The sequence below is a fragment of the Pundamilia nyererei genome, unplaced genomic scaffold (genome assembly GCF_000239375.1).
Source record: "Pundamilia nyererei isolate P.nyererei 1_Seehausen unplaced genomic scaffold, PunNye1.0 scaffold00234, whole genome shotgun sequence".
NCBI classification, from domain to species: domain Eukaryota; kingdom Metazoa; phylum Chordata; class Actinopteri; order Cichliformes; family Cichlidae; genus Pundamilia; species Pundamilia nyererei.
Window position 1 is genome coordinate 68,686 of NW_005187635.1, and position 14,965 is coordinate 83,650.

Consider the following 14,965-nt stretch of genomic DNA (forward strand, 5'->3'; position numbering starts at 1 on the left):
TGTGTGTGTGTGTGTGTGTGTGTGTGTGTGTGTGTGTGTGTGTGTGTGTGTGTGTGTGTGTGTGTGCCACAACTGCACTGTTTCCTCTTCTGGCAAGCCTTAGTATTTCACTGGCAACCAATCAAGCGTTCCCATGATGACCCTTCTGTCTCTTTGCACTAACAGGCCTGCCACCAGATGCGCCTCTGAAGAACACACAGACGCAAACACACACATATTCATGCACTCACACACAGTTGGAAAAGACAGGAGATAGTGATTTAAAGAAGTAAAGGAAAGTTGGGGAATTCTCCTCTCTCCAGTGATTTAAGACGCATATGTCCAAAACCTAAGTCCAGCCGTATCCCTCCAAGGGCTTGTAACACTTAACTCAAAGAACCAAGCAAAGCTCCCACCACCACAAGTCTCTGGTGTCTTAGGAAAAATTTGCGATCATTTGGAACTAATATGAAATCGTGGTTGTTTCAATCGCTTCCACTAACCTCCCCCAACCCTCTATGCCCCTGTGGAGCAGATGTCTCCAGCATCCTCATGGATCCCAAGGCTACACATACATTGAAACACCATCTGGGACCAAGCTTCAGCTGTGCAAGTGTGTGTGCGTGCGCATGTGTGTCTAACTGATATCTGTATGTAGCTGTGTTTGTGTGATCTATTTGAATCTGTCTTCATACATCTCTGGGTGCCTTTGATTGTGTGGGCTCTGTTGGTTATAGTGGAAGTCAAGAAGAGTAAATGGTGCTATGGACAGGCTGCGAGGTGCACCTGTGGGGTTCCTTTGTTTGTTTGTGTGTGTGTGTGTGTGTGTGTGTGTGTGCCTGCTTGTTTGTATTCCCCCACCTGAACAGGAAATCCCAAATGAGCTTTGCCTGTGGCAGGTGGAATATTTTATTAAATAGACACAGACTACCAAATATCACACATTCTGCCCTTCGTGCTTCTTGTGCTAGCCACGATTTAAAATGATTACCAAATCCACAAAAAAAAGCCCGTCAATTACAAAAGCTTTTGGCTTTTCAATTTTTCGCCTGGATTTTGTAAATTAATTGGGCAAACGGTCCAGATTTGCATGCAACTCTACACACTTATTTGCCAAACTCATTAGGAAGTGTACACGGCTGTTTGCTGCACTGGATAGTAAGGGTGTCGCTATACACACACACACACACACATAGACACACAGAGGAAGTGAGAGCAAGTGAGAGAGGAAAAAGCTGGGAGGTAAGGCTCTGGTGCGCTAAGGCGTGCAGGAACCTCTGCTGTGGCTCTGATGAGCAGCCTCTTAATTACATTTACAGCTAAGTAGAGCAGGAGCAGGAGAGCAGACGCTGAGGCTCGAGTGAGAGTAGTCTGGGGCAAAACCTAACCAAGGCTCTTGGCTTCTCTAGTTCACACCGTGATAACCCCTGTCTCTCATTAGCTCTCACCATTTGAGTACCAAAGTCATCTTCTCTCCTCTCTTCTGTTTTGCACCACCCACTTTTCCTTTTACACTTGCCTAATTTCTGGTTCTCTTGCCGCCTTTTCTCCTCTGACATGTTTTCCCTCCCCAGGGCTATTCCTGCTGTACACATTTTCAATTAGACAGAAGGGACGCAGGGAAGAAGGGCTGAAGGGAAAACTAGGGAGCAAGAGGAAGGGTTTTACACCTCTGATCCACAGAAGAGTCCTAATGAGGGATTTGAGGCAAGGGAGGGATGGAGCAACAGAGAGATGGAGGCAAGGCAGACACCTGAACACCTGCAGGGGTGGGGAGTATGATAAGCGCGTGTATTTAAATGTGTGAACGTCTGCATGTGAGGGGGGTTGTAAGTGTGCGAGTCCCAGTATGGGGTGGTCGTCTATGTACATTGCGCTTGTGTGTGGGTGTTTATGCATATGAGTGAGTCACTGTGCAAGTGTGTGAGTGCCAGAGTGGGTGCAGCCACTGAATATGCCTGCTGGTGTTGTCAGTGTAAGTCTGGTGAAATCTGGTGAAATCAGTTAGTTAAATGAAGCTATTGTGCACATTTCCAGCTCCATGTGCATTATCCTGGACTCTACTAGGGTGGCTTTGCATGATTTACAGTTCAAAATAATGCTTTTTTATCTTATACTCACCCTCATTTCATCCACTGACTAAAATAAAACAATTTAGCTCCCTACCACCTCCAATTAAGCCAAACCTCTTCCAACTGGCTTTGTCAGTTTAAATATGCTCAAAGCTGAGCATATTAGGGATATCTACTCTCACAAAAAATGAGCTAAGGGGAAGAAAAAAATTGTCTAAAACAGAACAGTTGGCTCTTTTGGCTCACACGGATTATTTGCACACAGACTGATCAAATTATATGGAACTTTTCCCATGTTTATTATGACCCTCCACCACAGTAACACTATATAAATATGACAGAAAACTGGATATTCCCTTACAGTCCTGGCACTTTACACCACAAAAAATGAAACTTTCATCAGCATCATTGACATCAGTTAGTAAACAGCTAAACACAAATGAAAGTTTTACACACTTTTAGCACGCTATAGTTGTCCTCCCCACATTTATGCAACACACAAACACACATAATGTGTGTGTATATCTATCTATCTATCTATCTATCTATCTATCTATCTATCTATCTATCTATCTATCTATCTATCTATCTATATTTTATACACACACACACACACACACACACACACTTATACATACACACAGAGGAATGACTGAGCTACATAAAAGCTGATAAATAGTAAATAAATATGAGTGTAATCAATGTTGTTCTAACCATGGTAAGGAAACTGCACGCCATCGTTTTCATGTTTTATCTTCCTCTCCTGCACACTCGCCAAATGGTGCTGCACTGAAAGTGAAGAAGGGTATTGTTAACAATGAGATAGGGGAAGAATAAGAGAAAAAAGAGGAGAAGATATATAGACAGGAGAGAGAGAGAGAGAGTTAAGTGTGAGCATTTGTGTATGATGGAGGTTGTGAATCACTTATAATTGACAACAGATCAGGTAAACTGTATGCATGATAGTGGCGTTAAGGTGAGGGTGAGAACATATGAATGCTTGAAGAAAAGTGACCAAGAAAGGGGTTCAGGTATTGAGGAGGTAGAATAAAGAGCAAAATGTCCGGAGCTAAATGACACAAGTATTACTACCAAAACAATGGAGACACTAAACTAAAATATTTGGTGCATTTAGCATTGTCATTTTTATTATTCATCTCTCTTTTATTTGCATTTCTGTCATATGCGAGACATGTGACTTTAAACATTTTCTGTTTCAAGGTTACATATTTTATATTCACGTGTTTGAGTATATGGTTTCACACCAAACTTTTAAATACAAACAGATCCTAGTCAAACACAGCCATTGTTTTCAATAATATATTAACTAAGCATGAGCAAATTAACTACTGTGTGTATCTGTAAGTAGAGTGATCAGACTGTGCCACAGAGCCTTAAGAAAGGTGAGTGGAGGTGTATGTGTGGTCTCCAGGGCTGAGTACATCACCACAGTGACAGCAACAGATTGCGGTAGGGAGAAGTGACAAAGTCAGATGGAGGGATCAGTTTGGACTTGGGGGTGCAAATCAGGCAGAAAGTGCAAAAGCTTCATGATGCTTCAAGGGATAGGTGTGGGGTGGGGTAGGAGGGTACCTGATTCCATGTCATTAGGCCACGCACTGGACTGGGAGGAGCTGGCAGCAGGCGAACGCCCAGGGTAGAAAACATCATCTGTGGGGCTCTCCAGCTCGCTATCATCTAAGGACTTCCGCTTAGTGGAGCTGCAGACACGAGAGGATATTTGGTGGTTGGAGTAAAAGTGGAAGGGATAAATGGAGAGAGTGAGAGCAGGTAGGATTTTTTTAAATAAAAATATATGATGGGAAGGACAACACCTAGCAGAAGTAAGAACTTTTCATATAAACAGACTTTTTTTTTTTGCATTTTAGGGGAAACAAAATCACAAAGTCTTGGAGCAGACAAAGCACAATGAATGTCAAAACTGTGAATGGAAAAGGAAGAAAGAGAAGGCAAAGTCAGAAAGTAGAGGCAGCCACACACGACTTTCTGAAAGTGTTTGTGCGTGCTTTCCTGTGCATGTGTCTCGCCAAGTTGTATCTTTTATATTTTTTAGATGAAGCTCAGGTTTATAACTACCTCCTTGGAAGGTTTGCGTACAACTCCACCTCAGACCTAAAGTGACAGCAGATGACAGAGGTAAGAAGATAGAAAGAAAAGGTTAAGAAAGACCCAGAGAGTAAAAAGCAGAAAGAGACATCACACATTCATAAAGACAAGAGCAGCTAGCTGAGAGACATACACATATATAAAGAGAATCCAAGACTGGGACTGGACTCGTAGTGCATAGCTGCACACAACTCATAACAAGAAACTTCAATGAGATGGTGTACTGTAGCCATCTTTGTGATAACAAGCAATATACGGTTGGTAAATATTACAGTACTGTGATTTCACACTTCCCTCAAGTTTGCCCTTGGCATCACTAACCAAGGCAGAACTGCTAAAGCCACATGGTGGTTTCAGCCCACTAGACGGTCTACTTATGGTAGACAGCCGTACCTCTCCATGATGTTTCCTGTGCAACGTATACTGTACGTCTGCACAGCCTTCACTACTCATGTCTGTGGGGAGTATTTACCTGGTAGAAGGAGGGGAGGTGAGAGAGCGCCGCCCCAGAGCCACCTGGTTAATGTTGTAGTAACTGGGGCTGCTGTCCAGGTCAGCCAGTGAGAAGTTAGGACCCGACGCTGTGGCTACGGGAGCTGACAAGGAGACAAATATAAAAGGAATGTGGGGAGAAAAGAAAAGGGAAGCGAGAAATATGCCAGCATGAAATAAGAGGATATGCTCAAAATGCTATGCTGCATTGTTGCAGTAGATTTTTTTTCAATGAGGAAACAAATGCATTGTATTGTAATTACTCATGTGCAGGCATTTTGTCTGTGTCGTGATCTGGTTTTTCTACTTACTCTGAGACACTCTGACCAGCTCTGCCACATTCCACACTCCTGAGGTGACAAAACAGTCCTGGAAACTCAGGTGGCCTGAGGAAATAATCAAGCTTTTACAAATACACGCAAAAGCTTTGGGAAAAACCCACCTCCCCACACAAAAACACAAAAAATGTTAAACTGAAACTCAGGAGACTCCATCTCTAACTATGTTTGCTGAGCAACATCTATGGGAATACGCAATTGAATTACACTGTATGGACTAAAGTATGGGCCCACACTAAGGAAAACACCCGAATTCATAGATTAAAGTGTGTAATTTATGAATTCGGGTGTTTTCATTCCCAGCATCTCAGATGTTTAAAATAAAGCACATAGAAATGAAGAACAACGCAATAAAGCACAAAGAACAGGTCATCCTTAGGAGCTCACTGAATATAATCCTGGTACTGTAATAGGATGCTGCCGTTGCAACAGGTCAGTTTGTAAAACGTCCCTCCTGTTAAGTCTGCAATTTCATGTTTATACCTAACATTCAAACTATTCTGCTGCATCAGGACCCTGAAAACGCTGCTGAGCCAGGTAAAAGTTTGAAAACTGTGGTTTTTAGTTTGGAAATTGATTTTGGGAACCTGTGATGTCACGGATTCAATACACCTGTGTTCGATGCCTGATTAGCCTGATGATTTTTCATGTTACAGCCACATGACCAGTTTCTGCAAATCATCCTTGAGTACCAATGGCGAATTCATCTAAAATCATTCAGCAGCTGGTAGCAGCTTTTGTGCAGTTGAATTCTGCCTTTTATCATGCTACTCATCGTCAGTGTATGTGAACAGTCATGTCTTATGCATTTTCAGGTGTTCGGTTTTAAAGCAAAACTAATTAGCGCGGATGAAGCTTGATGAGCTCGGTGAAATTAATTTAACGCTAATTTAAGAGGGTTTGAACATAGGCACGTGCTTGTGCATATACCCACCATTGGGTGGTGGCTTGATGTCTGTGTCCCCTTGTTGGCTGGAGCTGTCTGATTGTCCAGATTCTGCAAAAAGGATAGAGACAGACTAATGGTTATTATCTGATTTGCATGCTTAAGAAACTAATAAAAACATACTGGTAAGCGTGCAACATCTCAATGAATCATAGCTGTGTGTTCATGTTGCCAAGAATGTGATATTTCAGGTGTGAGAGGGAATAAGAGGGACTTACAGTATGTGCTGCGGTATGGTATACATCTTGCGAATGTATGTGCGTGTGAATTCGCACATTTTTGTGTGACAGTGTTGTATCTAAGACTGTTCTCTCCTGTTTCCCTCTGTCCCTCCAGACTTAAGGTGCGATGATTTACACTGTGCTGCTATGCCATTTAGTATCTAACCACGCAATCATATCCCTCTCCCTAATCCTATTTAATACTTTCTTGCTGGTAGGGATTTAGTCTGCGTAAACAGAACACCTTACACACATAACCACACATAACACTCACTCTCAATCTGTTTCTTCCTGTAATTTTTGCTTCATACTTTAATACATGTTGTAATCCTTACAAGAACAAACACATAAATACACACATGCAGATCGAGAGATAACATTGACCAGGCCAGCCTGCTCGTCCAGAGGGATTTGATGCAGAGTATAAAATTGTATAAAATTGAGGCAACGCTCGTCCCTTTGAAATAAAATAAAAACAAAGAAAACACAAGCGCATAAAACGCAAACCTAACATGTGTGCAGCTGTGCACACCTGTTATGACTGGTCTACTGAGGCTTCATTCACATGATAGTTGGAGTAAAAGTGCAAGTCACAAAGAAAAACACATGGGTGTTTGAGACCGGTGGCTGAGACCAAGTTCACTTCCTGGACTGGTGTGATGTGGGATACTCATGCCATTGGCCGTCCATTCAGGCCTAGCTAGGCTTTTGCTAGCTAGTAAGCTAGCTAAAGGAGGTGTTTATCTGCAGGCTGTAGGTGATAACAGAGCACACAGACTCCTGCCAGCAGCACTTGCCTTGCAGCCACACTAAGCCACAGATTACTGAGCAGAAACAATAACAGACCTGTCTCGCTGCCTACGAAGCAGTGCTTATCCACCGAGAGAGGGGCGAGACAGACAAGAGCGAGAATGAAAGAAAGAAAGAAAGAAAGAGCACAGAAATGAAAGAGAGCTTCTTTTTCCCCTCTCTTTTCATGCAGAATGTCTCGCTCTTCTGTGTCTCTCACTGGCTGGGTGTAATCCTGGCAGCCATCTTAGAGCTTGGCAGCCATCTTAGCATTGGCGGTAGTGCCACATTCCAGCTAACTGACGGCACTCACTCCAAACATACGAGGCTGCGCCCCCGCCACGCATGCACACAGACACATTCAGACACACACACACACACACACGTACACACACGTGAACAAACACTGAGGTACACACGCAGAGTAAACATATATGGTGGCCAATGAAAGCTGTGGAGAAAACAGCCTCACTTCAATGGACTTTTCAACCGTCGTGTAGTATTTCACCGGAGGGCTCTACATTAATGTAAACACTATTTCTCACACTATGCATATGGCGCTTAGATGCAATGGACCGTTACTGTATGAACAATACGCTTTACAGATATCTCACAATCTAATACAGAAAGCATGGCTGCCGCCACGAAGCTGCACAAATTCACGTGTGAGGCATGAATTTTGAAAAACTGTAAAATGTCCGAAGCCTCTTTCCTACACCAACATTTCCTTTGGTGGATTTGCTTCAAGAAATCATATTGGCGCATACAACTTATTATCATGTTTTGTGTGATTATGCATGTCTACTGACATGCACAATCAGTTCTGTGTTTATATTTGCTTCCACGGTTGATTATTTACAGTAACAAGTGTGGCACCTGATGCTCAGTTCTGTTTGTTTAGGATATTAAGAAAGTTACTAATTGAAGGATTATTCTGTAGCCAGTCTGCTCCTGCCACCTGACAGATGTTACAAATAATTGCTGCATAAATGGCAGAAATCACAATCGGTGTTTTTTTTTTAAAACAAATATAACAAGTTCAGCCCATCCTGCAATACCGCAGTGACAGCAGGAAGCTCTTATCACCTGGATTTGGCTTTACCTAACAACGATAATACCATATTCTGGTTTAAAATTATATTCTGCAAATCTTATTGGGTAATGGAGAACAACTGATTTTCAGTATGGACATATCACATTCTGGAAAGATCCTGCACTTGGAAACTCTGCCCATCTGTCTTAAATTGCCTATTGTTGGCCTGTCATGACCTGAACATGTTCTGCTCTTGTCAAGGTGTGAAAGCTAAGGCTCATGGTATAGATAAGAGCTGACAGGCACATATGAGTAGCAGCAGGAAAACTGATAGCTGTTCTCAACATCACCCTGAGGTTTTGACTGCCTTTGGGCACACCAACTCTCACAGTATATGAGACCGATTGATACAGAGACTCCTATTATCGCTCTGATTTTGCATCTTATTTATGTATTCTTTTTTATTCTAAGCAAAGAACTTTTGATAATACTATTTTCCCACCTACAGAGTTTATTCAGCTCTTGAAAATCTTTTTCTGCAAACTGCACAATATGATAACCTACATAGATACTGAAGCTATCAACAGCTGTGGCTCTATTGCTCTGAGCTCAGGCTCTTTAGCCTACTAAGACTGTGCTTACAACACATCGCGACATCACTCATTGGAAATAGGTGCCACTGTTGAGTTCAACAGTGCATCATAAAGCTGTAGAGACGAGTGAGGAGGACAGGACGAGAGGGAGGTAAGACAGAGGTCTGGTTATCACTGCTGTGCATGCTGCAGCCTACGACAGCAGCCACAACCCCCCACTCCACACTCAACACCCTCCATCCACGCATCCAGCCCCTTATCTTCTCACCGCAGCCCCCTAAAGCCCTCCCTTCAGCAACCCCAATCAGAGTCCTGCAGCCACTCCCTCCCTCAGATGCCCCTCTGCGTCCTCCACCAGCAACCCATCTCTGACTTCAAACCTTTCAGCCTACTCCGCAGCCGCTTGAACCCAGTGAATTAAAAAGACGACATACAAAGAAAAACAGTGTATGCATTGTGTCCTGATGGTGCACATGAGAAGCCCACGCAAACTCTACTCTGATAACAGTGTATGAATATACAAATATATACAGTTATTCATGACGGACTTTATGTGATTCAGCCCATCCATCACTGTTGATGTAACCATTTAGGTAAGTGAGTATCACAGTGATTAACTAAAACTTAGCTAAACATTGGCTTTGCACTAAATTTTTCCCCTGGATTTCACTTTTATGTGCAACATCCTGGAAGTAAAGAGTAAATTGGGATGTCGTAAGTCCCTAAAAATGAGAGCTGGTTATCAACAAACTTGACTTTGCACAACTAAATGCTGGTGTACGCTCAAAGTAAATGAGTGCTAATTATATATAAATGTTTGGATTTTTAATCATTAGTTTATGATCATTTTAAATAATAATTTTTTAAATTTTAAATAAATAAATAGTGTAGTGAGTTTTAGCTGAGCATCTGCTTTCTCTCTGTGCTGGTTCTTTATACTGTCTGATTGCTGATTGCAGACTTTTCTCTCTTACAACTCCGCTACAATCCACACAACCCAACTCATCATGGCTTTGACATACAGCACCATGCATCTGACTGTGGCTGTGCTCTCTAGGTTGCAATCCTTCTTACCATCTCTCTGACACCCAGCACTAATTCCTGTGGCTTTCCTCCTAATTTTCATGAGGTCAAGTGGAGGATTCTCCTTCTCCTCATTTAAAAAAAAAACATATGATATCCTCATTAGTTATAATAATTCCTAAGCTATTAAATTTTCTTCACTAATTACTCTTTCCCCAATATTACCTCCTGCGCTGTTAATCTCCAAGGTCACAAATGGATCTATTAAAGAATCCTCCCCAACAAACAACTAATCAATCCAACATCTGTTCCACAGATGTGGATAAAGGTTTTAGCTCAGTGGCTTTTTCAACTGTTTTGGTCATCGGAAGACGCTAAAGCTGTGTGTACTCAAGTGAGGACTAACTCCGTTACAAATTTCATCACCTGAAAGAACTCTGGGTCAGTAACAAACTGAAAGTGCTCAAAGGTGTAAAAACTGAGGCACCAATGATTGTAAAAGCAATTAAACCAAAGAGAAAAAGGCTTAATCTGTTACAATTTATTGTCTATAAAATGAACCATGTTACCTTGACCTCAAGCACATTTGTACATTTGATTAAATTCTGACCAACACTGTAGGAGGAGTAGCGACTGTGGATTGTGGCCAGATGCCTTGCTACGGCATAAGCTCATCAGTCCTTTGGACATATAAACTAACTAGACCTCTGTGATTTGAGGAAAATCTGAAACGTGTCAGGACATTGCTCAAGATGATTATTTCGCTTGGAACATTTAAATCAATACTCAATAATCCATATTATTGAGTATTATTCCTATATTTCCTATATTTTTTCTTTTTAATTGATATACTCTTGACATAGACATAAAACAGTGAGAGACCGCGAATCTTCATATCGTCTCCTGACAATGAAAATACATCTTGCTGGTCATCGCTGATCAAAAATGAAAGAAGTAACAAGTGGGCTCTGCAGTGGCACATCGCTGTTTGACAGATTCATAAACACTGCTTGTCATTTGTGAGTATGTGCGGTACAACCACGCACACTGCCAACATCAACATGAAAACCAACAAGTGAGCTAATGTACTCTGTAGCCACATCAAACCAGCATGTGTCCATATGTGTGAGCATGCATGTGTGTAACTACCAGTATGTGTTGAGATTCCCCTCCTTGTTGGAACAAATGTCAACTCCACCACTCCCCCTCCGTCTCCTCCTCCCCCTCAGCTCTCCTCTCCTCTCCTCCCCAAAACACAGGATAACGCGGTACAGCCTCCCAATTGGGTTTCGCTTAAGAGGTTTATCGGTATGTTGCTAAACATTCTGACCTTTTTTTAATCCTTAATGCGCTTAAAATGTTCCAAACCCTCCTAATCCCCCCGGCTATCCCACACAGATGTTCACTCAGCTCTTTTATTGGATGTTATTTTATTATTTTTTTTTTACCCTTTTTATTTTAATATATATATATATATATTTCTGTTTCATTTTTTAATTATTTAAGTCTGTGTCATACGAGGGAACATTTCTGTTTCTGTGTTAATAAGTCTTCATCACTTCTGCTATTTAGTGTATACATCTCTGTATGTGAGCAAAAACGCTTTTGTCCTAAAAGTCTTAACCAGATCCCCATGTGCTGAAACCAAAGTGTGAATGTGACCTTTACAAATCTTTACTCTTAGAGGAAAATCTTATAAGTTGCTTAGAAGTCAAACTTTGAATCAATAAGAGTCATAAGAGAACGAAAATGTCAGCGGAAACTGACAAATCTATGGTGTAATTAGCTGCTATATATGCTCACTGTTCGTCTGGCATATACAAAATGTATTACAAATCTGCACACGCACAACTGTTTATGTGAATGCACAAATAAATGTATGTATCTATATATGTATACATGTGTGTCTGTGTGTATTTGTGTTTGTGTCCCTGTATCACCGTGCCACTGTGCCAGGCAGGCTGTGAGGCGGGTTGGGAGAGTAGGGCTCTGTGTGTGCGTGTGTGTGTGTATGTGTGCGCGCGTGTGTGTGTGTGGAGCAGGTGTGCCTGGCCGCCCTGCGCAGCTTGCTGCCCATCTGTGCTCCCGTCTGTGTGCCGCCTGCGCCCACGCTCTGCCAGCAGCACCGCACCATGGCAAGAAGACCCAGGAGAGAGAGATGCTGAGAGACGAAGGGAAGGATTGAAAAAAAGAGAGAAGGAGCGAGCGGGGAGGAGGAGGGAAGAGGAGTGAGGGGGAAGAGCAGTGGGAGGAGCAGAGAGGAGGGATTACAAGGCTTGGGGGTATGGAGGATGGGAAGAGAAGCGAAAGAAAAGTGGGAGAGGGAAAGGGAGCGGGTTATGGTCTAGAGAGGATGCATGAAGTCGCAGGCAACGAGTGGAGAGGGTGATAGTCAAAGTGGAGGTTTGGAGGGTATTTGGCTGGCTGGATGCCCACACATACCCCACTCCTTATTTATTCTCCTCTGTCCCTCATTCCCCCACTTATCCTTGTTCTCATCCTACCATCACCTTTTCTCTCCACCAGTGCAATTTCTTGTATACTGCAAAGTTTCTCCATCACTGGGTTTCCAGAGACATGTTTTTTTCCAAAAACGTTGACTTTATAAACTTGCAAGATTATTCCCAGGCTGCCACAATATATCTTATGCTAATCCTTAGGTTTTAGGCCTATAACTTACTTAGGAAATTCTGACTGTAAGAGAAAAAGCCAACACACACTTCGGTAATGTGTGCTGTTAAATAGGAAATATAAGTAGTAAAAATCTTTATTTATGGGTTTAAACATGAATAGTTAGTTTCCTGTAGATGTGTAAAGTCATTCACTTGTGGCATTAAAGTAAGCCACAGTGCTTGATCAAAGTTTTAAGATTTTTAACCCATATTGCCCCGCTCTACAAGTTTACTGTATTGAGCTGAAAATGAGTCACAGACTTAGCATCTACACACACGTCGTGGCATGCTCCCTTAAATCAGAGCCTGTGAAACAATGCATTCTGTTAATCTTGCCAGTATGGGAAGCGTGTCAGATTACTCTAAGTCACCGATTCCCCCCCCAAAAAAAATAAAATAAAGAAGAAGAATGCAGATAAAGTGAAAAATAACAAAACACAGGGGATTTTTTTCCCCCACAGAGGTCTTTATAATACTGTATTTACTATGCAGATGTGAGAATATTTTTGCCACAGTCTGGTGTTTATTTTAACACACAAACATTAACCTTTTTTTTTTTTATTACTGCCCCGTCTGAATTTATGTAAATGTTTACGGAGCGCTCAGTGGTGAAACCATTTATATCTTTGTATTTGTACTATTCACAAGTGTGGTTTTCCTTGTTTAATGCTAAAGAAACAGAAGTGTATCCAAAGGCAGACAGCAAAATACAACCTCAAGTTGGAAAGAGCAACAGTATGGAAAATGTAAATAAATACAGCAGGAGTTTCTAAATTTACTTTGACTTGTACAGTATGTCATTCCAAACAGTTTGAAGACAAGATATATAATGTTTGTCAGGACACCTTTAGTTTATTTGTAAGGACAAATTAATGCCTGCTTTTTAGGCCTCAAATGCATTCCAAAAAAGTCTACATGGTGGAAAGTTATGAGACAGGGGTAAAAAGCCATGAGGTAAAAAATAAATAAGTGATGATGTGATGGAGTTAATATCAGCTGGCGGGTGGAATCATGATTTGGGATGAAGGGATGAAGATCAGTGTAAAAGAGAACCACTGACAATTTTAACAACGATGTTGCTCAAAGAAAAATGGTTAAGGATCTGGAGATGTGACCCTCTAAGGTGCATAACAATTAAAAAATTGAAGGAAAATTTAGAGATGTCTGTGTGTAGAAGGCGAGAGCACAAATCTATGCTGAATACTACTGATGTTCATAGCATCAAGAATGCCATTTATATAAGTGATAAACCATTTGGGCTAAGAGTCTAAGCTCTTTACTTCATGAAACAACATTAACAACCTCAGTTTCAACAAAAAGTTAAAACAAAATTCAACAAGGTTTCTCAGAGACATCTTTTGCAGTGGCACTGCTGGGAATTGTTGTTTATTAAAAGATAAAACTAAGAAAGTTTATTTTTTCTCTATGATCAGGAGGGCTTCTAGCTGCTTTTCTGGTACTGTGGAGATTGGTTTGGTCATGAGAGACTACACTTAATCATTTTGTATCTTCAGCCCCTAAAAGCCTGTACTATGGAAAGGAATTGCAAAGTTACAAAGTGTTTGAAGGATTTCAGTTAAAGTATGTCCCCATTTTTAAACCTAGCACAGTTCTTGTGATGAAACAGGTAACGTGCTGTTACACTATCGGCAGTACAACACAGGTCAATGATAATTTACAAAACACTGCAATATGCTTTGATTTTGTTACACCAAGTTTTTGTACTTTGGAGTTGTGAGATCAAATCTGAATCCTTTATGAACTCTCTGCAAGACACAACAAAAGCTCTCAGCACATTCTGCATGTTTATAGTTTCATTTAGTAATCGAGGCAATAAAAGGTTTTGTGAGGCAGGAATGCTTCTAAGTATCCCATTTGGTTACAGTGATCATTGCTATGCAATGCGGTCACAGAAGCCTCCGACAGCACTCTGATTCATAATTAATATGGACAGTCGAGTGTAAATGAGATTCTGTGCTTTGGAGTCATGCTGACGAGACTTGCCTTTGGACAGACACTCAAAGTCCTGAAGGAGCGCTAGGGCTCAAGGAGCAAGAATCCTACTTAAGCTGACACAAGAAGGCACAGAGCCTAACACACATACACAAGCGAGCACACACTGGTACAAACGTACTCTGTGAATGTATTAAAAATAATGTGGAAAAAGTGTATCGACACTGAATTAATGTGTTCAGCTTGCGTGTATCTACGCGTGAAGTTGTGTTATCTTTATATCAGCATGAAGACCTTGCATTATGTACATTTAAGCTGCTTCATTAACAGCAGCTCAAGAGAAATGCATGCGTGAGTGTATCTGTGGCTGAGGCTGGGGGCCCCCAGCACGGTTCACGACCTAGCCTAACAGAGTGTGAACGTCCCCCTGCCGAGCTGATACTGATATAACTGTCCTGTAAGTGGTGTTGACACCAGCATTATTACCCTGTCAACCTTCATCTCTACTCAGCTTAAAGGAGTCAACCGGGCGGGGGCCCAAACGTGTTAAGGACCAGTGTCTCTGCAATGCCCTGGTCCAGCCCAAATAAATACAGCTGCACAAAGGCCGGAAAGGGAAAAAGAAGGGGAACATGTGGGAGGGAGAAGGAGGGAGGAAGAGGCGGTACACTTATTCTCACTATTCTCACTACCTACGTGGCTTTCACAAGACACAAACATCTAAATC

General features: G+C 41.7%; 1 protein-coding gene across 11 annotated transcripts in view; it reads right to left on the reverse strand.

Annotated features, from left to right (window-relative positions):
* The window catches only part of LOC102193049 (nuclear factor 1 X-type-like), a 107,930-nt gene that overhangs the window by 14,939 nt on the left and 78,026 nt on the right, over positions 1-14,965 (reverse strand). For 6 of the 11 annotated variants that reach the window (XM_005748918.1, XM_005748924.1, XM_005748926.2 and 3 more), the window contains 6 exons: positions 5,943-6,005; positions 4,982-5,056; positions 4,651-4,774; positions 4,149-4,184; positions 3,645-3,772; positions 2,766-2,840 (listed from right to left, as the gene is read on the reverse strand). In XM_005748918.1, the coding sequence (XP_005748975.1) occupies positions 2,766-2,840; positions 3,645-3,772; positions 4,149-4,184; positions 4,651-4,774; positions 4,982-5,056; positions 5,943-6,005 (501 nt within the window). The remainder of the gene's footprint in view (positions 1-2,765; positions 2,841-3,644; positions 3,773-4,148; positions 4,185-4,650; positions 4,775-4,981; positions 5,057-5,942; positions 6,006-14,965) is intronic. The other 5 variants (XM_005748919.2, XM_013914877.1, XM_005748923.1 and 2 more) reach the window with 3 other exon arrangements.